Below are 23,859 nucleotides of genomic sequence, written 5' to 3' on the forward strand. Positions count from 1 at the left end.
TGAAGAAAACTAATAGACCACAATCAGACAATTGCAACAGTTTGATAGAATTGGTGGATACCGTAAAAAATAGTATAAGTGTTTCATTAATCTTGAAGATGGATGGTTTTTTTAGTTCGCTGGCTAGGTAAATCTGGAACATAGTCTACATGCATATTCAATAAAAAATTGTTCTAAGTAGTTGACTAAGTTAAACGAGTAAAAGGGTCTATTTAGCCGTTTTAGTATAATTGTTATATAACCATTTTTAATTATTTTAAAATATTTTTTACAAATTAATAAATTTTAAAAATATATATTTTTTAAAAAAATATAAAGCATGTTGGAAGAAAATCAATGAAGGGTGGAATCCTTGACTACTTGTGGAACCAAGACCATCTGAAACGCTTCTTACTCCATAATTTTAATGACTCCCCACAACAATAATAACAAAAGGATAAACAAAAACTTACCAAGTTTCTATTAGAGAAAAAACAATCGGTACTAACTTCATCAGTTTCTTCGGCTCCAAATAAAAATTCGTTTACAATGTCAAAGGATTAAATGAAAGTTGGGCGGCAAAGAGCAACAGATAATCAAATGCAAATGTTTAAAGGACGGACTAGTTTAAAAAGTTCAGCTTGTAAAAAAGTAGGTGAAGCTAATCTCAAATTTCATAGCTTTTAGTCATTGTGGTCCGCCCTATAATTGTAATGTCCAACTTGACATCCCAAGCATATGATGCAGGTCTAGTCCCCACGAATAACAATAGGCCCAGTGGTGAAAGAACAAAAGGTTCAACTCCAATATCATCCATTTCATCCAATACATAATCTTATTAGAAATATTATTGGACAAAATAATTTGGGAATTAGTGTGCAGGACGACCTGAATGACAAAGCGGACCGAGAGACGAGCAAAGGATTAAACGAAAGGATTAATCCATACTAACTTCATCAGTTTCTCCGGCTCCAAATAAAAACTCGTTTACAATGTCAAAGGATTAAACGAAAGTTGGGCGGCAAATAGCAACAGATAACCGAATGGAAATGTTTAAAGGGCTGACTAGCTTAAAAAGTTCAACCTGTAAAAAAGTAGGTGAAGCTAATCTCAAACTTCATGGCTTTTAGTCATTGTGGTCCGTCCTATAATTGTAATGTCTACTTGGCATCCCAAGCATATGATGTAGGTCTAGTCCCCGCTAATAACAATAGACCCAGTGGTGAAAGAAGAAAAGGTTCAGCTCCAGCATCATCCATTTCATCCAATACATAATCTTATTAGAAATATTATTGGGCAAAATAATTTGGGAATTAGTGTGCAGGGCGGCCTGAACGACAAAGCGGACCGAGAGACGAGCAAAGGATTAAACGAAAGGATTAATCCATACTAACTTCATCAGTTTCTCTGTCTCCAAATAAAAACTCGTTTACAATGTCAAAGGATTAAATGAAAGTTGGGCGGCAAAGAGCAACAGATAACCGAATGCAAATGTTTAAAGGACTGACTAGCTTAAAAAGTTCAGCCTGCAAAAAAGTAGGTGAAGCCAATCTCAAACTTCATGGCTTTTAGTCATTGTGGTCCGTCCTATAATTGTAATGTCCAACTTGGCATCCCAAGCATAGGATGTAGGTCTAGTCCCCGCGAATAACAATAGGCCTAGTGGTGAAAGAACAAAAGGTTCAGCTCTAACATCATCCATTTCATCCAATACAGAAATCTTATTGGACAAAATAATTTAGGAATTAGTGTGCAAGGCGTCCTGAATGACAAAGCAAGTGGACACATTCGGCGCACACAGGTCGTACTCGATCACCAATCAACTTAGTTCTGTACAATCTAAACCCTAGATTTGCACACCCTGCACACTTACGCATGAAAGAGAATCTCTCCCAATACATTTGTTCATATTATTAATGCATGTGAATCAATATAAACTAACAAACATGTCTTGAAACTTCTAATGTGGGACTAAGTCCATTCATAATGGAGCTTCATACCTCTTCCACCTCTTCTCCATTCACATATGTCCAACAAATGTTACTGTTTGTATTGTTGCATTGACTGGAATTTCTTCTGGATGAGCATGCTCACATGTCCAAATATCGCTGAGCACAATTTGTAAGGCATGTCGATTTTCTCGAGCTGAACTCGCTGCCAGACCTACCAGTGATGCATTTGTCCCAGCATTCACTTGTAAGTTTCTCAACCATCTCAGTGACCATTGCCTTTTGCTTCTCTTCCTACAAGAGTAAAACATGATATGGTGAACTACTTAATTCACTGAAAACATAGGTAGAGAGGTGAGGGGAAAGCACCCTTGAAATTCCCCAAGAAATTGTTGTTCATAGAATCATTTGAAACCTAGCTATTTTAGGAGTGAAGCACTTAAAATAGAACATGCAATGTCTCAAAGTGAAATCATAGCTTACCATATCAAAAACAAGAAGGATAGTGAAATTATATAGCACATTACTATTTCAAATAGAAAATTATCTTAATTCCAGTTACTAATTAGCACAATATCATTTCTAAATAGCAAACACTAAGAAATTTATCTTAAATATGACTGTGTTCATCAGGGTACTATATGGAAGCATATATGTGATACAGATATTAAAATGATTCTCTTAAAAGGCTAAAGAAGGCTAGAAGCTCTCCACCCATCCCTACTATGCCAATGTGGATTTCATGTTAAATAATAATAAAATAATAAAAGTTAATTAAGAATAACATTATGGAACTTTTAAAAAAAAAACATAGAAAATTTTCAGCATTTAAATCGAATTCGTATTAAATATTTAAGGGGATAAATGACTTTGAGGAAACCTATTTAGAAATACCTAGTTTTCATTCTCCACATCCTTCATCTCTCTCATTTCATATCCCCGATTTCCGCCGCTGCTTCTCCTCCCCTATGTCGTCACCCTCGCCGTCACCCCACCTTGTCCTTCGTCGATGCTATCTCGCAGCCACCGTTACCAGCTCGCAGCTGCGGATGTGGGTGGAGGAGAAGTCGTGTTGCGGATGGAGAAGGAGAAGCCGCGGGGATTTTAGGGCAAAAGCTTCGCTGTTTATTTCATTTTTTTTTTTTATTTTGTTTTTTTCCACATAGGAAATGCTGAGTCATTCCTTGTGCATTTTGTGCTCCGTATTCCTTGAGCATATCATTTTACAATGATATAACATATCACACGCATAACATAAAGGACATGACAAATCGCACAAATGACAAAATAATAATATGCATCTAATGCATCTAGATGACATATAAGTATAGCATGAATAATTTCATAGTTGTCATAATATTATTTGGAAATAAAATATGTCTTAAAATTTGATTTCACAAATCAAGATTTTTTTAATTAAATTAGAAAATAAATTTCTAAAATTTAACTACATATTTTATTTAGAAAGTAATTCTCTATTAAAAAAATATAATTAATTAGGAAATGATTTCCTAAATTTAAATTTCCTAAAAAATTAGGAAATATATAATTAGAATTCCTTGATTAATTCAAAATTTTTCAAATTTAAAATTTTCTTAATTTATTTTATTTTTTTTTCAAAATTAGAAATTTCCTAATAATTAGTTAACTTTCCAAAAGTAGAAGTTTTTTTAAATAAATTTAGAATCTTTCCAAAATTTAAAATTTCTAAATTTATTTTACAGAATATTTCTAGAAACGAAAATTTTCAAAAATAAAATTTTCTAATAAATTAGGAAACTTTTCAAAAAAAAAATAAAAATTCCTAATAAAAATTAGAAAAATTTTAGAAAATAAATTATGACTAAATTTATTTTTACATAATATTTTGAAAATAGAAATTTTCAAATTTTTTTAATAAATTTCCAAAGATAGAATTTTCTAATAAATTAGGAAACTTCCCAAAAATAAAAATTCATAATAAAAATTAGAAAAATTCTAAAAAATAAATTATGACCAACTGTGACTTATAAAATATTTTTTACGATTATGCTGAAGCACGGTCAAACTTTGGTACCACTGTTGATGTTATGAGTCTGATGCGGATGCGTGTTTTAGACGTTTTAACAAAACGTGCGCAACAAACAAATAAAAATATAATAAATTCTTAATTTATTACAACACACAGCCACGTATGCAAGATACAACACGTGCAAACATAAGGGAAAAATAAAATTTTACGAAATAAAAGAATAACAATTATTCTAAGCATATCTTACGAATGATGCGAAGGGAAAAGAGTATCAACTTTAGCGACGTTCACGAACTTCGCCTCTATTCGTATTTATGCCGAGATCTTCAAGACAACTCCGGTGAGCAACAAGGTTCACCTCCAATCGATACTAGCCAAGCGTAGAGGTGATGCGATCCAAGAAGAGGAGAAGAAGCAGAGAAGCTTTAGAAGAAAATTTTCCCTTAACTTATTGGTGGCTGGTGGCAAGGAGAGGGAGAGTAGAGAGAGGGTGGCTAGGGTTTTCTAAAAACCTAAATCAATGTGTTAGGACCAAAAGTAGCTAGAGGGGGGGTGAATAGCTCGTCGCGTGTCCGGTGTTCGGCGTTGCTTGTTTCTTCGAAGATGTGCAGCGGAAAATACAGAAACAAATCACACAACGCTAACACGGTTGGTTTACTTGGTATCCACCTCACAAGAGGTGACTAGTCCAAGGATCCACACCAACACACACACCCTCCACTAATAAAACTCTCCTTTATGATAACTACCAAAGGCGGAGAAGCCCTACAAGACTCAATACAAGAAGAAGAAAGGGTAGTAAAGAAATACAAGCTTACAAGCTTACAATGAGTGCACAAACCCTAACCCTAGTTTCTTCTTCTTGCTTTGATCCGCCTCTTGACTTGGAAGAGTCTCCAAGAACCTTCAAGAACTGGCGATCTCGAGCTTGAGAAGAACTGTGGATGAGCTGGTGAAGATCTGAAATGAATCTGTGAAGAGATGCCGAAGACAACGCTCGCCTGCGGCTCAAATACGACGCAACGGTCGGATCCCAATCGATTCGATTATTCCCAATCGATTGGGGAGGCTTTGGATCGATCCACGGATCGATCCAGAGCGCCTCTGTGCTCTGGAATAACGCCTGGATCGATCCAGCGCTTATCGCGCGAAGTAGCAGCGTCCCAATCGATCCACTGATCGATTGAGACCTCTAGATCGATCCACTGATCGATCCAGAGGCTTTCTGTTCGCTGGGAAAGGTCTGGATCGATCCACTGATCGATCCAGAGCCTGGATCAATCCACTGATCGATCCAGCACTTGGTTTTTGCCCAAAACCAAGTCCCGAACCTCCCAAACCAACATCCAGTCAACCTTAACCTGTTGGTTCGTCATGCCTAGCATCTAGTCACTCCCTTGACCTGCTAGGACTCCCTCACCAAGTGTCCGGTCAATCCCTTTGACCCACTTGGACTTTTCTTTCATGCCAAGTATCCGGTCACTCTCTTGACCTACTTGGACTTTCACCTAGCTTCACTCACTAGGGTTTTCAATCTGCCTAGCTTCACTCATCAGGATTTCCATCTGCCTAGCTTCACTCACTAGGACTTTCACCTGGCTTCACTCACCAGGATTTCCATCTGCCTAGCTTCACTCACTAGGACTTTCACCTGGCTTCACTCACCAGGATTTCCATCTGCCTAGCTTCACTTACTAGGACTTTCACCTGGCTTCACTCACCAGGACTTTCACCTGGCTTCACTCACCAGGATTTCCATCTGCCTAGCTTCACTCACTAGGACTTTCATCTGCCTAGCTTCACTCACTAGGACTTTCACCTGGCTTCACTCACCAGGATTTCCATCTGCCTAGCTTCACTTACTAGGACTTTCACCTGGCTTCACTCACCAGGACTTTCACCTGGCTTCACTCACCAGGATTTCCATCTGCCTAGCTTCACTCACTATGACTTTCACCTGGCTTCACTCACCAGGGTTTCCTTCCAGTCAAGTATACCTACTTGACTCTTTTTCATTCACACTGATTAGTCCCTGATCAGAATCTCCCCATATGAACAACTACACCTGCATTGTCCATGTGTCTACATGTATTGTCAAACATCGAAACTATGACCAGGACTCAAGCTTGGTCAAACCAGTCAACCTTGACCTAAGGGATATTGCACCAACACAATGAACCTACATTAATATGTTTCTCCTCATAGAGGAGTATTTATAAATCTCTACATGACTTGGGGAGTAAGTTATTTCCTCAACCCAATAAGCAAACCCAATCTTATACATTACCATTAAAAATAAGTTTGGTTCAAAACTAAATCATCTTGATTCATAATTAAACAAAACCTATTTGATTTATTATTAAACCAAGTTGTTTCATAACTAAACCAAACCTCTTTTGGATTATTATCAAATCATTATGAAACCATATCTTCTACAATAGTCATGGCTCATCCACACTTTCGTTTCGACAAATATCTTTCCATATTTGTCTTTTGTTTGGTCTAACCAAACTTCTTATCTCTTGATCTGAGAATCGAATTCTCAAACTTACTTTACATCTTTCAGATACCTGTAGTGTGTGTAACTCAATAGATTCTCGATTTATCTTGGTCGTCCATAATTAACTATTTAATTATAGATTGATAATAAGTGGACACCTAGTAGTATATTATGATCTTTAATTAACCAAAAAATCACAGTTGATTCAAGAACAAGTTTTAAACCCTTTAGCAGCTGTTTTACTTCTTATCTCTTGAACTGAGAATCAAATTCTCAAACTTATTTTACATCTTTCAGATATTCATAGTGTGTGTAATTTAATAGGCTCCCGATTTATCTTGATCATCTATAATTAACTATTTAATTATATATCAATAATAAGTGGACACCTAGTAATATATTATGATCCTCAATTAACCAGAAAATCATAGTTGATTCAAGAACAAGTTTTAAACCCTTCGACAACTATAATGAGTCATGTCTCATTCCTTTCACTCGTCTTATATTCACTTGGTTCAGGATATGGTCTATGTATCTGTCTCCACTAGGCTGATCCAAGTAATATTTACTTGTCCTGTGAATTCAAATTACTCCAATCATGTGGCTAAGAGTCTCATACTTTTAACATGTGATATTTTGTAAAGATTTTCAATAACAACCCCTGATAAGTGCTCATAGGATTACATCTCCTTGTAGGGAACAGTGAATCCTTTGTGGGTTATCCAAACACTTTCGGACACTTCGACTTATACCCAATCATCTCGGGTCCACATCTCCAAGGAGATACATTACTTAAGATGTCAAAGTATAAATCTCCATAATCAAAGTGACTTGAATACCTCAAGTTGAAGGAAACTTACACTCGGGTTGTAGTAAGAACTTCACAGATATATTTATATATATAGATAACCATATGAAGTCTTACTGCATGCCACTCTAATGAACTAGTTACCATAACTAACATCCATGCTTTACTCTCGACGTCCCAATGTCTTCAACTAGTGAGTAACAACTACTTGGTCATATCAAAGAATATAACTCATGTTAATTTCACAGAATTGATAATGTCTAGATACATCAATTCATTGAGTAAAAAATATTCCAATACTTTCATAATTACATATATAGAGACACTCACTAGTTGTAATTCAATCACAAATCCTCTTATGATATGAATCATATTGCGGGTATTTAGTATATGAGTTTGAGACCATTTAAACACATAAACAATGTGCACTTAAATAGTGAATTTTTATTTATCAAAATAAATAGTACAAACCATAAGACGATTGTCTTAGAACACATCTCAAACATAACACTACTCTTATTAGGACTGACTCTAGGGCTGTAGTAGATAGGTCATTGCTACTCCCACTAGGAAGACATCAACGCGGTAGTAATCAACCAAATCCTATCTTTCTATTCTCAGTTGGGGCAACATTGATATGAGACAACCTGGTATAAGAACTCTTTATAGAACCTCTTTTGGATCCTCCTCGTGAGGTGGTATCTCCTAATCCACATGGTGAAGTAGCTCTATATGCAACTCTGCATATGTGATGTGCCATTCATAGTGCCCTCACACATGGTGTGCTACTTTACTGAAACTTGTCGGTAGTGACCATATTATGGCCAAAATTCGATAGTTGTCCAAGATAAGAAAATCCTGTTGTTTGAGTCTTCAGAATAATCTATCAAGTCTCCCAATGTGTCCTTTGATTCCATAAACAGGATCATACTCTATCTCTTGGATAGCCTCCCTCAACTTATTTCATAACACATCACCACGAGTCATAGTGTATATCATTTATGTCATCTGAATTGAAATTATAAAGTCAGTATAGAACCGACAAAATCAGTAAAAAAAACAATCTCATTTTAATTCAAAATATGCATAGAATCAACACATAGAACACATAATTAATTAAGAAAAATAAATTTTCTCGATTTGTGGAGCTCCAATCAACTAATCCACTGGATTGGTCAACTGGTGATTATTCAGTCGATTGAACAGTCAACTATATACTGACTCTGGAAGTCGGATCCTGAGTAATCCAACGAGTGATTTTCTTGATTTTTGCCACATCTCCCACTACCAACACGTACCTCTTATTTAGTTAAACATCAAGTTTGTTCATAAACTTTCAATTCATTTGCAATCCCAAGCATGCTAATAAGTTAACGAACCATTAAACTCTCATTGCTAAACTATATTTTAAATTTTCTATGCCTAATGTATGAATTGTGCTAGCTCCTAGCGTCCCTAATATATTTTAGAGTTAATATAAAGGAGGTAAATTACATATGATTATTAATTCTTGGCAGCACCTCATACACCAGTGACTAGACCGTCCGGAGAGGACTCATAGAATTTCAAACATATTTTTCTTTATAATAGGTAGATGTGAACATCTGATTCATCTACCGAATAGATTTGGAACATAACTAACTTATGTATATTTATAAATCGTTCTCTAGACATATTTATTCTTAGTTTAGATAAATGGAGGGCGGAAAATTACTTCTCTCCACTTCTGCCCAAACACCCAAGGCTTTAATTCCTTCTAATTCTTTCTCCCGCAAAGTAAGCACAGCGTTAATTTAAGTATCGATGCGTTTACTTCTTACGCTCTTCGCCACAAAGTGGCAGACACGTAATTATAACAAACGTACCAGGTCGATAAGAATAATCGATCAATAAAAACAACAACAACAACAACGACAAAACAAGGAATAGGTTTTTACCTGCAGTACTCGCTTGCTCCAGAGTTCCGCGGTTCCGTAGGTGCTGGTGGCTGCTCGATCGGCGATGGCTTCCCATCTCGCTCGTCGTCTGGTTCGTCGCCCCGTTGCAGTAAGGGTTCTCTTCTCCTTTCAATTGCCCGCCAATAATTTGAGATCTGGAAAAAATTGATTTCGTCTTTTCTCTAGCTGGGGCGTGCTAAGTGCCAAAAAGATGGTGCAATTGGATGGTAGAGAGTGTTCCTGTGGTGAAGACGGCGGCTTTTACATTTTCTTGTTTTTCTGTGATCATCTTATCGTTTATTGGATCGGGCTTTTGTGACCTTGCGAGTTCTTAAAGTCGAGCGAAGAGGAGTTGTGTTTTTTTTTAATCTCCTTCTGTTCGAGAGGAATTTTTTCTTCGGGTAGGGATGTGGTGATTTCCAGCAAGGCGAGATGTAGATCTGGATTGAGGCGAGCTAGGCCGAATTGGGAGAAGAAATTTAAAAAAAAAAAAGAGTAGCGAATAAGGACTTGTTGAATTTCCCATAGTCGAGATCCTTGTTAGGGTTTTGTTCTCTTACGCTATATGGTGTTGGAATCTATGGGCAACTTCTCCAAAACAAGTTTTTTTTTGTGTGTGTGTGTTTTTCTCGTTGTTCCCTTGAAATAGAAAACAAATAATGTTTTTTTTTCATAATTATCATCAAATTAACCTGCAGCCTTCTTAATGTTGAAGTGAACACACTACCAAAGTGAAAAAGTTCACAGAGATGCGAATGTGCCTCAATTTCAATTTTTAACTTTCAATGAGCATTTTTGAATTGCAATAGATAATGCAATATATGATTATTCCTTAAACATACAAATTCTATACGTTAGCATATTATTTGGATTTGGAACTTTTTTTAGGTTTTTGCTGATTATGGCTTGCAATGATTTGCAATGCTTGTAAACTTGATAGTAGATTATGGTTAATTTACTCTGTCTCACTTATGTATATCTACTTTATAATGGGTACCTTGAAGCACTAATTATCCTTATCTGCATCATTTTATTTCAGGCCTTATTTCTAATGAGAAGTTATGGTCATGCCCGACAGATCAGCCATTACATTCTCCCTGGTGATCAGTTTTTCTTTGACTAAATTTCATTTATAAAGGTAATACAATGTTAGTATTCACATTAGTTTTGCTTTCAGGTGGCCCTGTTTGTACAAAGCCTATGAGGTAAGCATCCTATATTTTTTTCCTCAAATAATTGTTATTTCTTTTGTGTAGTTGATTTGTATTCTTGTATCCACATCAGTTTACTTACTAGCTTCATTTGATCTTCTGGAAGTTGAATTTGTTTTATGCATTTCTCTTTGAGTGTGTAGGGAAGTTATGGAGTTCTTCCCAAGGTCAACATCCTACAACTTGTGGAGTAGGTTCTTTTCTTCTGAAAATGGTGAGATTCCTTTACATTTCTTGATAGCTTTGTTAGGTTTCTAATTTTTTTTTCTTCTGTAAATGAGTTCTTACTTGCACCTTTTCTTATGTTAAAGGTGATCTAGTTGATGCTGTTGTCCCATTCATGGGCGAATCTATAACTGATGGGACTTTAGCAAATTTTCTAAAGAGTATGCAATCATCTCTCTCTAACTCTTTTTCAGTATGTGTATATATGTGTACATACACTTGTATTCACATGTATGTGTGCATTCTATGCATTTGCACATAACATGAATGGTCGTTACTGGTTGGTCTAGATCAACAGAAAAAGCATTCTAAATGGAGAAATGTAAAAGGTGGACATCAGTTTTATGACATAAATAGTGAGTCAGTGAAATTTGCTATTATGAGCAAAAACTTCTCTTGTTCATTGTATGGACAAGGTTACAAATCTTTGAAACCCCCTTAGTATTCATTGAATCACCAAAACAGTGTCGCTCTTTGTTGTATACGGTGTACAACTATGTTTTAATTAGATGTTACATCTTGAACTTGAGTTGAATGTTTGTTTGTCACAAGGAATAAAGATTCAACCATATTTTTGTTATTGTCCGAATAGCAAATGATGCATACTGTCACACAAGAATAGGTTTTCCTTCTATCATGATAAAGTACTGCCATATTTTGTTTTGCTTTCGGGCACTGTATAATCTGGAGATCACTTTTGACTATCAAATTCTGGATTATGATATGACTAAAACAAGGTGTCAGTAACATTGATCTTTTCTCACCATTAAACTTTGTATGGCAATGAATGCAGCAACATTAATATTAGCTAGATAATTAAATCTTCATGGCTTCATTCTATCTCTACTCTTTGTTAAGCTAATTCAGCAAAAAGAATGACCATACTTGGGATCAACAACATTGATCATTTCATGCAATCACATTGTGTAAGGCCTTATTCTTGGTATTAACAAAGATATTTAGGATGTGCTTGATTGCCATTAATTTTGCTCTACCTCCTTTTCCTTCTTAAGACTATTGTACTTGATCCAATTTATTTGACACTAGATACTGTTAATTTTATTTTCTCATACTTGATCCAATTTATTCTCATCTTATTTATACCTACACAATTAGTGAGTGCGGATTATTTTGTGAAACTTAGTCAAATCTGGGTCTTATTTTGTTGGTATTGGAAACAGAACCTGGTGATAGAGTTGAAGTTGATGAACCTATTGCCCAGATTGAAACTGACAAGGTTTCAAGTGCTATTTCTATCTTATTTAAGACATTTTTTTTACTTAATTAAGTTTTTATCCATAATCCGTTAGTCAACTCTTGTAATACTATTTATATATGTTTCAGGTAACTATTGATGTTGCTAGTCCTGAAGCTGGAGTTATTCAGAAGGTCAGAGGATCTATTTTTCTGTGTTTTTCTTTATGCTTTGTTTATATTTTCACATTTTTATCATGGAACTTAATACCATCGAGTTTTTATATGATTGATAGTTCATTGCCAAAGAAGGCGATACAGTGACTCCTGGGACCAAAGTTGCTGTTATCTCTAAGTCTGCTCCTACCGACACTCATGTAGCACCATCAGATGAGATAGCTGGTAAGGATACTTCACCTGCCGTTCCTGTTGAGAAGAACATTGATGCACAAGTGCCAAAAGTGGAAGCTCCCATTAAAGAGAAGCCAAAAGTACCCTCTCCTCCATCCCCTAAAATCTCACCTTCAGAACCTCAACTTCCTCCCAAGGAAAGGGAAAGACGTGTAAGTCTCGTTTGACATAAGGTCTATTGTTGCATGAATAAATGATATCCATAATATAAAATCAATTACAATTACAGGTTCCTATGCCGAGACTAAGGAAAAGAGTTGCTACACGGTTGAAGGATTCACAAAATACATTTGCATTATTGACCACATTTAATGAAGTGGACATGTATGCATCTACATTCTTATTTCATTCTGCTCCTTTTGAGACAATTGTCTAACATGCTACATTTTTTATCTTCAATTTATCTTATTGAGTACACATTTATAATTATAAAAAGGCACCAGAGATATGATTATTTTTCCTATGCTACATGGAGTCAGCTTGGTTGCCTAAACAAAACGAAGTAGTTGTTTACATTTATTTTTCCTAGCATTACGAGATACTCACTCCATCTAGTGTCATGTTAATAATAGAGAGACCCCCATGCCTTGACCACTTGCACTAATAGTTAGTAGTTACCCGTGATTTACCTCCTCCGTGTTAGCCTAGGGATGGGTTGGCAGGGCGCTGGGGGTGAGCGAATCGCCTTTTGCCACATGTTAATAATAGAGAGGATGATTCATAGGTTAATGGAGGTGAATGACAATTTCACTTAAGTGCAAGTGTTAAAGTCTTAACCACTTCTTTTCCAAGTGATGAACTCTTTAAACATCAATTATATCTATAATCTATTCTACATCGTCAATTTTTTTCAACCTTATAAATTTTTGTATGTGTTAAATTATTTTTTTTCCCCATGAAATAAGCATTTTCCATTAGGGATGATGCTTAATTTGTTCATTCATGAAATACAAATGAAGAGCATCTAATTATTAAAATCAAAGATGCCATGTAGAATGCTAGAATAAAATTGATTAACATTAACAAGTTGTACGTATCAATTCTCAATTCTAAACAAATATGACTTTTGAATAATCTAAAAAAATAACTTAAAAGTAGGAAACTGTTCCATTGACTGGAATGATGTACTGTAGGTTGTGACAGTGTATGAGTGATGATGGTGCACACAAAATAATTTTTCGTGCTTAGGAATCTGTAGCTTGCCTTTCCATCACAAATAATTTTTTCTTATTGGATTTTTTTTAATGAAATATGAAGAAAAGATAATGTTTTTTTTTTTCTTATTTACTTCCTGTTTAAACCTTTGGTGTTTGCACATTGTAGGACTAATCTGATGAAGCTCCGATCTGAATATAAAGATGCCTTTCTGGAAAAGCATGGTGTGAAGTTGGGACTCATGTCCGGTTTTATAAAGGTAAATCTGCACTACGACAACAGGTTCTCCTTTTATTTGCCCGTTTAATCGTAGTTGTTTTTCATGGATGTTAGGCTGCTGTTTCTGGACTCCAAAACCAGCCAGTCATCAATGCTGTCATTGACGGCGATGACATCATATACCGGGATTATATTGATATCAGTATAGCTGTTGGTACACCTAAGGTTTGTAGAAGTCAACCAATGTTAAGCATTTTATTTGATATTACATTATGGATGGTGTTCTACGCTGGAATGATTTCAGGAGTTCAATTCTGAATTCGTCCCTAATCTCACAGGGCCTCGTGGTTCCAGTTATCCGTAATGCCGATAGAATGAATTTTGCAGAAATAGAGAAGGAGATTAACACCCTTGCTAAGAAGGCAAACAATGGAACCATTTCAATAGACGAGATGGCTGGAGGCACATTCACCATCTCAAATGGTGGTGTATATGGAAGTCTCCTGAGTACCCCAATCATCAACCCCCCACAAGTAATGAACTTTAATGTCTTCAAAGCTTTGAATATGTACTCATGAGTTCTTGTGCGATAAACTAATCCAATTGTATGCTTCTCAGTCTGCCATATTAGGCATGCACTCCATAGTGCCCCGACCGATGGTGGTTGACGGTAGCATTGTCTCGAGGCCAATGATGTATATTGCGTTGACCTATGATCACCGACTAATTGACGGAAGAGAAGCTGTCTTCTTCGTGCGGCGCATTAAAGATGTGGTTGAAGATCCACGAAGGCTACTCCTCGACTTGTAGGTACACCGAAAGGCTGATGGTTCGTTGATGCTTTTCAGCGGCAAAATAATTTTGCGAAACATTTAATTTAATTCCTACCGCAATTTTTTCGATACATCAATGAGAATGTGAGTTGCATCATGACTTTGTTTCCTTAGCAGAGACTATACATTTGATTTTCTGTGGAATTGAGATTCCACAATCACATTGAACATTGTCAATTTGAGTTAATGGATCATAAACGGCTTCAATGTCGGGTCAAAATCTTTAATTTGCATCTGACTCGTTGGTAAATGGATTGACTCGACCGACCGCCCTGTCATGAATTAAAACTGAAACATTTGGTTGACAAGGAAAATCATGTACAAGTTTCATTAGCAAAACACATTCTTACACAAGAAATACATACTACACAGCCTGAGAGGAAATTAAACAAGAAACCAAATTAAACTGTCTTTGATTCTACACTAGAATTGAGAGGGTAGGGTATACAAAAACACAAATCCATCTTTGGTTATCATAACTTAGTTACATTGTACACAGGAAATTTATCATATGGATAGATTGGTTGAATTTGCTTCTAGTAAGGTGATTTTTCGGTCGATCAATCCACACTAAATGGTTTTCTACTCCACCTTGTATACTTTGGTCTCATGCTTTGGTGGTTCGGTGGGGAAGTACTTGATCCCCACTAGATCACCAACTTTGCTAATAACCTGGAGAAGCATAAAATAGGCAGGATCATTCGAGATGAAGCTAATCGAGTTTAGTCTCCAAGGCATGAACTTACCTCCAGCCCTTTAAGCAGATCTTCCCTAGAGTGTGCAGCTGATATGCAAATTCGAGTCCTAGCAAGAAGAAGAGGTGAGGCAGGAAATGCAACCATGACAACAGCAACCTGCAATAAGTTAATGCAGTGGAAAGATCCATCATTTACAACATATAGTCTTCCTGTTAAAATGACTAGTTTGTAAATGGCCTAAGATTGAATGAGCTGCTGCAGAGTTATGTCACTGAAAACAGCCTACATGTCCATGAGTGTAACTTATTGTTTATGTAAAGAGAGAGTAAGAGCTCTCAAGTCTCAAGTAATATTCGACTCACAAACATGCAACATATGTTTCAGGAAGGATTATAACGTACATTTTGCTTGAGACATTCCCTAGAAAAGGCTGGAATCTTTGCTGGGTTATAAAGCATTATTGGCATAATCGGAGAGTCATTGTCACCGAGGACTTCAAATCCCATCTTCTTAAGTTCACATCGGAAGAAATTACTATTTTCACGAATCTGTGCAAGTTTCTGGGACCCTGGTATAGTCTGACCAAATAAGAGACATACCAACTACTAGCAGAAAGACAAGAATTCAGCAACAGTATAGATTGAGGATTAAGCAAGGTCATCCTAATTTACCTCTACTTGATCCATCTTCTCCGAGAATGACTTTAAGTGATGATATAACTTGCTGCACAGCAGGTGGAGACATGGAAGTTGCATAAACATGTGCTGGACAAGTGTACTTTAGGTATTGGACAACTTCCTAAACAAGAAATTTTAGATATTTAGTAATTCACCCTAAACAATGGCAAATTTAACTTTGTTTTTTGCCAAGAGAACCTTGGATGCTGCAATGTATCCTCCACAGGATCCAAATGATTTTGTAAATGTGCCCATCATGATGTCAACATCAGCTGGATCCACTCCTAGGAGCTCACAGACTCCTTTGCCAGATTTCCCAACAGCACCAATGCTATGAGCCTCGTCCAAGTAGATGTATGCCTGTTTCCATAAAATACCAAGTCTAATTGTTCATTTTATAGTCATAAAAAGAGGAATCACAGTAAAATACCAACAGAGAATTATGCAATTGTGATCAAACCTTATATTTCTTGCAAACAGCTATAACCTCAGCAAGCGGGCAAAGTTCTCCTTCCATGCTGTATATGCCTTCGACAATGATGATAATCTTCTTCCATGGCCTGTGAGTTCGAGGTTGTCCCTCAGCTATCTGTTCTCTCAGGACCTTTTCCAAGTGCGCCACATCTACAAATAGATGAGAACAAACATTGAGGACAGCCAATCTTGAGCTAGTTTAAAATGCCCTTGGAAGATTAGGAACTTACTATTGTGTTGGAAAACACGTATTGCTGCACCTGATCCTCGAGCACCATTTACAATTGAGTTATGATTCAAAGAATCACTAATGATGAGTCCTCCCTATATAACATCAGATTGTTGATAAACGAACTAAATAACACTGAATTCCATCCTTAATCTCAGAGTTACCATAAAAAAATTATACAAACCTTCCCAATCAAAGCAGGAATAATGGTAGAATTTGTAGCATAACCCATGCCGAAAGTTACAGCAGCTGGTTTTCCAACAAACCTTGCAACTAGCTCCTCCAGCTCAGTATGCAAGTCAGTTGTTCCTGCTCCACTCAAATAAAACTTAAATTGATGCCACATTTATTCAAGACTCTTGTTTGCAACCTAGAAAGATCGAAGACATACCTCCATCAACACGGATACTGCAGGTGCTGGGAGAATACTTCTTTAAAGATTCAATTACACGAGGTGTGCAGTATTCATCAGCCGCTGCAAAACCAAGGTAGTTGTAGGATCCCAGATTAAGGCACTTGGAAGTCTTCGAGGTCCGACTGCACAATTATAAGAAAAAGTTAAAATTGTCAAGAAGTTCTAAAGGAGTGCAGTAATCTTAAATAGCACTCCACATCATTTGATAGATATCACTATTGGATTACATCATATAGACGTATGACTTGACTACATCTTATAAAGCTCAAATACATGGGCAAAGTTGAAATTTTGGTAATATTAAATAACTACCAAGTATCTGATGAAAATCAATATACTTACTGTAAGGTCTTGTTACTGTCCTCGGAGTACCGTTCCACCACATCAAACCAAGCATCTGGTGCACTTGCAATTGGTCGACAAAAGCAATCCTGCACATCGAGTAAATTGTTTTTGCAAGATAACCAATTCATTTAAGGAACAGACTGCTTATGCTCAAGATGATTTAGATGAGTTTAAATCATTAGTGAATCATTCACATTATGATAGAATCGAACTTAGTCTGATGTCATATATATCAGTTAATCCTCTGAAACAAACTCAAACGAGTATGCATACTTCTTACTTTAAACCCAAGTTTAAGTTAGGCTGGTTGCATGATATATTAAAATAATCCAGAGTCGATATAAGACGATCATTTAGTTTTATTAAAAGCCGATAGGGCATGTTCATATCACACAATCAATGTACTGCAACCTTCAATAACAAGAATATTATTTCATTTTATGTTTTGCTCTTTATAAACAATTCTTAACCTACAGATGCAAAAAAAAACTCTTGGATTTGGAAGTATTTACCTAGAACAAATGAAGAATAAGAAAGAACTTTTAAATGACATATCACATATAAGGAAGTGGAACAAATGCTAAGAGTTTCCTTATTTACTTTATTCCCCTTTCTTATCCCTCTTATTTTTTGTCCTTAGATAAAATCTGACTAATCTTTCATATTTCAAAACTTATCTACAAGAATTTGTTCATCTTGTGGTACATTTATTGCATAGTATGATGAACTATCCACCAGTCTATTGCACCAATGAAGCCATGAAAGAAGCCTTTGGGAGGGAATGGGTATAAGTGCTAACACCGAGATCTGGACATAGATGGAAAAGGCTATTAAGTCATAGAAATTGGAAACTGATTGAATTGAGTTTTTGAAACTTAAGCGGCTTGGGAAACACTTTCATCAAATAGTTAATTTCAGATTTTCTACTTGATTAACAAACTTTCAGAGAACATGCATTAAATGAAATGGTCAAGGAAGCGTTTGTCTAGAAGGGGAAAAAAAATTATCCCCAAGGTGCTCGAATAACCAGAATTTACAAGGAAAATAGCTGTCTACGTTTATCAAGAATGAGAAGCCTCTTACAATCCTCCACCAGAAATAATGAAAAGTTTTTTTTTAAAGATATCATACCCCGACTATATTATCTAGAACAAACTTTTGTAGGACCATTTTTGTAATTAACCTCAACAAGTAGATATTCGATTTATTGGAAAAGGTAAAAGGCATGAATAATTAAGGAGAACACTAATTAGAAACTACAAAGAATTTTCAAGAAGAATTCGATAAGGATTTGAGAAACAACACCTGAATGCGCAGATAGAGGCGCCGGGTATAGAAGTCTTCCAGCCCTAAGCAGATCGGCGCATACCCCTGTTCCATACAGTATCAAGGAATTCCTCTCAAGATCCGATTCCAAAAAACCCCAAAATAATTCTAAAAAACACGATCGAGGGAAGCAGACGAATCACTAGTAAAGCACAAAGGAGCGACCTTGAGGTCCTCGGAGCTGGATTTGAACCAATCGATTATCTTCCGGAACAAATCCCTGAGCTGCCCGAACGCGAAGAGGAGGCCATAGCTGAACAGCGTCGTGAGTGCGGTCGAGTAGGGCAACCTCACCATATTTCCACCACCGGAGAATTCGACCGCCTCCGGATCTCTCCCTCTCTCTCAATCTCGCAAACAAGAAAGGGATACAGCGTTCTAGAGGAATTGATCAAAGAGAACCGGCAGGAGTCGAAGATGTAGTGGATACATGGAGAGTGAAGAGAAGAGATGGAGGAGGGTTTACATGGAGGAGAATAGTCGTCAATGGCGTCTCTTCAAGATGGAACGAGGTTTGAACGTAGAATTAGAGGTTTCTGGCCTCTACTCTAGCGGGGGAGACGACGAGGAAGGTGGCTTTCACTTGATTTCTACCAGTCAGCGGTCTTTTTCTTCCTGTTTAAATTTTTTTATTGAATTATATATTTTTATTTTAATCTTATTACAAATAATTTAAAATAATAAAATATATAAATTACTATATTTTTTTTATTAAAAATAACTTTTTAGAGTTAAATTTAACCCAACTTAATAATGACCGAATATTAACAAACTAAAATTTTTAATATTAATATTTTTTTTATCAAATCGAAGACTATATTATTTATTAAGGAAAAATTATACGAGCTTCCATCATTTATAATCGTATGACATTTCATTTTTAATTAAAGTCAAATGAATACCGGTAGAAACTAACAACTAATTTTTATACTGAGAAAATCCATAAACTTATTTCTATATAATATAAAAACTAACAACTAACTTCTACACTTATAATAACTTTTACATAATCGAGTGATATAAAGGAGTCTATATAAATATATTAATTAAAAAAAAATGATATTCATTTAAAAAATTCATTTAAAAAATTCTTAAAAGTATGTTACAATTCGATACACATTTAATTTTAATTAAAAATGAGATGGATAGATGAAAATGATAGACGTCATTTCAATTTTTACCCGTATTTATTTATTTTTTCTGATTGCAATTTGATTTTTAAAATATGAGACGATCGATGTTAACTTTATGGTTAAATTTTTTATCAAAAAGATTTTTTGGATAAAAAAAATTAACTAATGATATCGACAAACTTAAAACCAAGCTTAGTGATTAAATTTCATTATCTAATGAATACGCTCAGTGGTTAGAACTGAAATATCTTTTGGATGCAATTCGATGAAGTAGTGAAGAAAACAAAGATATTATTTTAAAAAATAACAAGATTTTTTAATCTGTCCAAAGCAGGATTAATTTATTAGGTAATGATATAAAAATTATATTCATAAATGGAAAATTAGTTAGGGATAAAAGCTTCAAAAATTTTTGGTGTTTTAAAAAAAATTGGATAATTGAAAAAAGAGTAAAATAAATAGTCATTGTTGCATGTAGATGGAGAATAATTGCGATATTTTAATGATCAAATGTGACATTTTTCTTTTTTGAAAAATAGAAGATTCAAAATGCAGAAACAATTTCCATCATCACCGAATGAAAGAAATATAAAGGCCATTTGGAATGCGAAATTCTCGCCTCAGTCGCCATCAAATTCCAAAATTCATGATTAAACACATCATAACATACGATAATTGAACCAACTTTATCCAATCACCTTCGAGCATCGAGAGGATCTTCCATACAAACATATAAAGAGTCAAGACATCATCACTAAAATGATAAATCAAGTTCAATCAAATTCAGCTTGAACTTATATCATGGTTTAAACTGAAACTAGACTAAGTTTCATTTATTTGGGGAATTAAAATCCAGTACCCACAACTCACAGAACAAGACGGCAGGAAGAGTTATCGCTTGCTCTCTCCCACAAGTCCAGAGGACAAAACTACAAAATTTTATCGAAGGGAGTCATATCCATGCTTGAGAACTCTTCTGAGTCTCCAGAGAAACAATTAATAAGCATAAGCACTGCCTGTACAGGCAGGATCGAATTAACCCTCAAAACGACGTCACCGAGAGAAATGAAAGCAAAATCATGGCATATAATTGGATGCCTTGTTATTGACAAATACATCACAAAAAAAGAAACGGAAGTGAAATCATGCAAAAGGGCAAGCAACCACCAAACCAGCAAGTAGTGCACGGAAGAACATAATAAAGAATACAGAAACGGATAGACTTCCATACTCATTGTCAACCTTGTTGCTGGAGGAACCAATGGAAATCTATAGAACCCCAACTTTGATGCCTTTGCTCTCAAAGAAATAACGAAAGGCTTCAAACAAAAAATAAAGAAGAGGTGACATGAAACCAGAAGAAAGGGAATACAAAATTTACTGTTGCTACTAAAGGACAATTTTGTCGTTTATGAACGACACAGAGTACTAATTGCATATTCTGCAACCCGTCAGATTTTATATAAACCAAGGTTTAATCTCAATCAACCGTTATTGATATGAAACCCAGAACAAATCATATTATTCATTGCCAAGATGGCAACCATCAAGGCTACATGTCGCATTAAATTTTGACATCATCATAACACACACCAATAAGATGCTTTCCACCTGTCCAAGTTCATCTATGAAGACTACTGAAATTGGCCACGTTTTTCCCAAAACATACATGGAAAATATCATGTCGCAACCAAAAAAATACACTAATGAAATATGATGTTTCCAATTTTGAAAACCAGTCCGCGGTTCTTTCTGATTCTTCAAAATGTGTTGTACCTTTGTTTTAAATTCAAAATCCTTAAAACCTCTAGAAAAGCTTCAAAGATACATATTTTGATGGTTATAAGCCAGAACAATAAAAATACTATCCAGCACTTAAAACATGTCTTGACGGCCTTTACATATATTTATCTTAATCTTTGAACATTTAAACAAGACTTGACGCACTTAGTTTTTGCCAACTCAAATCCCGAGCCTATAAACAAGTACCTGGGCTTCCAATCTATACAATATACATCAACTCTTGTTATGTTAAGCATTGCTAAGTCGCCTTTGTATATGTTTAACTTAATCTTCGAACATTTAAACAAGACTTGACAGAATTCGTTTTTGTCAACTCAAATCATGAAGCTATAAATAAAGTCTTTAGGCTGCCATGACAATTTATGCCCTTCACATGTTGAATCTCTAAATATGCCTTGATGGCCTCTACTTTCACCCTAAATTTTAAAGTTCTATGCATATCTTGACATCATCTAATTAAGACTGCTCAAATTTGAGCTTCTAAAGAACTCCTCAAATTTTTATTTATTCTCAACTAAACTTTGTACATTAGTATACATTCACAAAAGTTTCTAACCTCTAGATATACCTATGTGATCATTGTTCATGTTCAGACAGATTTTAGATAATGGTTTCTGTTTTTTTTTCTTCATTTAAATCCCAAATCCACAAGTTAACATAAATAGGCAACATAGTTAGCTCCACCATCAACACTTGTCAAAATAAGGCTCATGCTCGAGTCAAGTTTATATTCTGTAATTGTATCTAACAATATGTTACTTTCACCTTGCAAATCCTCCTGGATAAATTCAAAGGGTCATAGAGTTTCATAGTTGCATCAGATTGCATATGTAGATTAGGACATATGTATTTATTATGTGTTGAAAAAAAAAATCTTCATATAGTAGATATTGTAAATATTTTTTGAATAAATAAAAATATTTAGCATTTTTGACTAAGGTTTAAAAATTCGACCTGTGTCGAGGTTTCGGTCTTGGACCGGAACGATATGGTTTCGGTATCGTATCGTGCCGTCACGATATAGTTTCGGTATTTTTAAAAAAATATAAAATATATTAATTAAAAACTAAAATATTTAAAAAATAAACAAGATAAAAAATAATCTTTTAAAAAAGGAAAAGATATGAAAATAGATAAATAAATAAACAAAAATTTTATTATAAATTTTAAATTAAAATAAATGAAATATAAAATTAATTAGATAATTTTATTAGGATTTAATAAAGTCTCTTTAGATTATCTCCATCATAGTTAGGAGTTGATTAAAATAATTAACCTAAGTTTAATTTAAAAAAATCTAAAATCCAACACCACTCGCGAGCCCGCATGACCTCGGCGTTGTCGCGGGATTGCGCGACCAGCCATGGACACAGGGATTGCGTGACTCCTTTGGCGTGACCACGTTGGCCGTGCGACCCCTCTGCAGTGACCACAGGGTCGCACGATACCTCCGCGACGACGGCGGAAGGGTTATGCGACCCCTTCGCTATTGTTGCAGGGTCGAGCGATCCCTCCGCTGTGACCATGGGGTCGTGCAACATGTCGCACCTGTGGTGGGTCTGGTGCCGGTGCCGATCGCTGAGCGGAACGAGACGTTTCGCCAGTTTCAACCGTTTTGGCATAGCACTTTAAACCATGTTTTTGACACAACTATTACCTCAACAATCGAAAGTTATGAAACTCACATGAATATTAAAGTTTGAATTTGATGTATGTCTGCTAATTTCATTTGTGAATTTAAAATTGCATAACTCTGAAGAATTGCTGACTGAACAATCATTTTCAAATTATTGTGTACATCTATGCTGATTTAGTAGGCTATCCAATAAATCGGCACATCTGATTATTGCATGTTTTTAAGAAAGAGTTTGATATTGTTAGAAAAGGAAGAAAAAAGTAGACTATAGTGACATGACAGAGAGGCATAACAGGGAGCTATGTCTTTTGCAATATGTAAACAACTGAACAAATCCATAAATCATATATTAATTTCCTCTATTTGAAAATAAGAAAAAGGAGTCTGTGATAGAATTGGTTATTCCTCCCATGGAACGACGTTTATATAATCAACCCACATGCACATCGCTTAAAATCAAATCGTTTATGAGATAACAATAGAAAAAAATAAATAATTATTTAATAAGATAAAGGGGCAATTATAAGAACATTTTTTCATTTGTTAATTCTAATGGTCAATTAAGATTTGCTAACTAAGTCTTTTAGAGATTAGAGAATTATATATTTATAATAAGCACAGATTTTATTATATTTTTGAATCAATTTAAGGGAGAATGTTATGAACTTAAACAAGATATCTGTAAACATAT

At 35.3% G+C, this 23,859-nt stretch overlaps 2 protein-coding genes across 4 annotated transcripts; one reads left to right on the top strand and one right to left on the bottom strand.

The window, feature by feature from the left end:
* Positions 1 to 9,155: 9,155 nt before the first annotated feature.
* Positions 9,156 to 14,654, top strand: LOC121976025 (dihydrolipoyllysine-residue succinyltransferase component of 2-oxoglutarate dehydrogenase complex 2, mitochondrial-like). 3 transcript variants are annotated; one of them, XM_042528003.1, is made up of 14 exons: positions 9,172 to 9,293; positions 9,371 to 9,429; positions 10,224 to 10,284; positions 10,362 to 10,389; positions 10,539 to 10,609; positions 10,707 to 10,781; positions 11,802 to 11,857; positions 11,965 to 12,009; positions 12,111 to 12,377; positions 12,455 to 12,549; positions 13,549 to 13,639; positions 13,714 to 13,824; positions 13,938 to 14,132; positions 14,218 to 14,654. In XM_042528003.1, exons 2-14 carry the CDS (start codon positions 9,409 to 9,411, stop codon positions 14,407 to 14,409), a joined length of 1,308 nt encoding a protein of 435 aa, XP_042383937.1. In that variant the 5' UTR covers positions 9,172 to 9,293; positions 9,371 to 9,408; the 3' UTR covers positions 14,410 to 14,654. The 3 variants fall into 3 exon arrangements, with proteins under 3 accessions (XP_042383935.1, XP_042383937.1, XP_042383934.1); XM_042528001.1 differs by lacking the exon at positions 9,371 to 9,429 and having other exon boundaries at positions 9,156 to 9,293; XM_042528000.1 differs by lacking the exons at positions 9,172 to 9,293; positions 9,371 to 9,429 and having other exon boundaries at positions 9,455 to 10,284.
* Positions 14,655 to 14,733: 79 nt separating this feature from the next.
* On the bottom strand, positions 14,734 to 19,163 carry LOC121976024 (long chain base biosynthesis protein 2a-like). The gene is made up of 12 exons (XM_042527999.1): positions 18,762 to 19,163; positions 18,576 to 18,641; positions 17,268 to 17,356; positions 16,902 to 17,047; positions 16,695 to 16,819; positions 16,512 to 16,605; positions 16,268 to 16,431; positions 16,006 to 16,167; positions 15,802 to 15,928; positions 15,532 to 15,698; positions 15,179 to 15,286; positions 14,734 to 15,104 (listed from the first exon to the last, which is right to left on the bottom strand). Exons 1-12 carry the CDS (start codon positions 18,891 to 18,893, stop codon positions 15,015 to 15,017), a joined length of 1,470 nt encoding a protein of 489 aa, XP_042383933.1. The 5' UTR covers positions 18,894 to 19,163; the 3' UTR covers positions 14,734 to 15,014.
* Positions 19,164 to 23,859: the final 4,696 nt, after the last annotated feature.

The sequence above is a fragment of the Zingiber officinale genome, chromosome 4B (genome assembly GCF_018446385.1).
Source record: "Zingiber officinale cultivar Zhangliang chromosome 4B, Zo_v1.1, whole genome shotgun sequence".
Classification (NCBI taxonomy): Eukaryota; Viridiplantae; Streptophyta; class Magnoliopsida; order Zingiberales; family Zingiberaceae; genus Zingiber; species Zingiber officinale.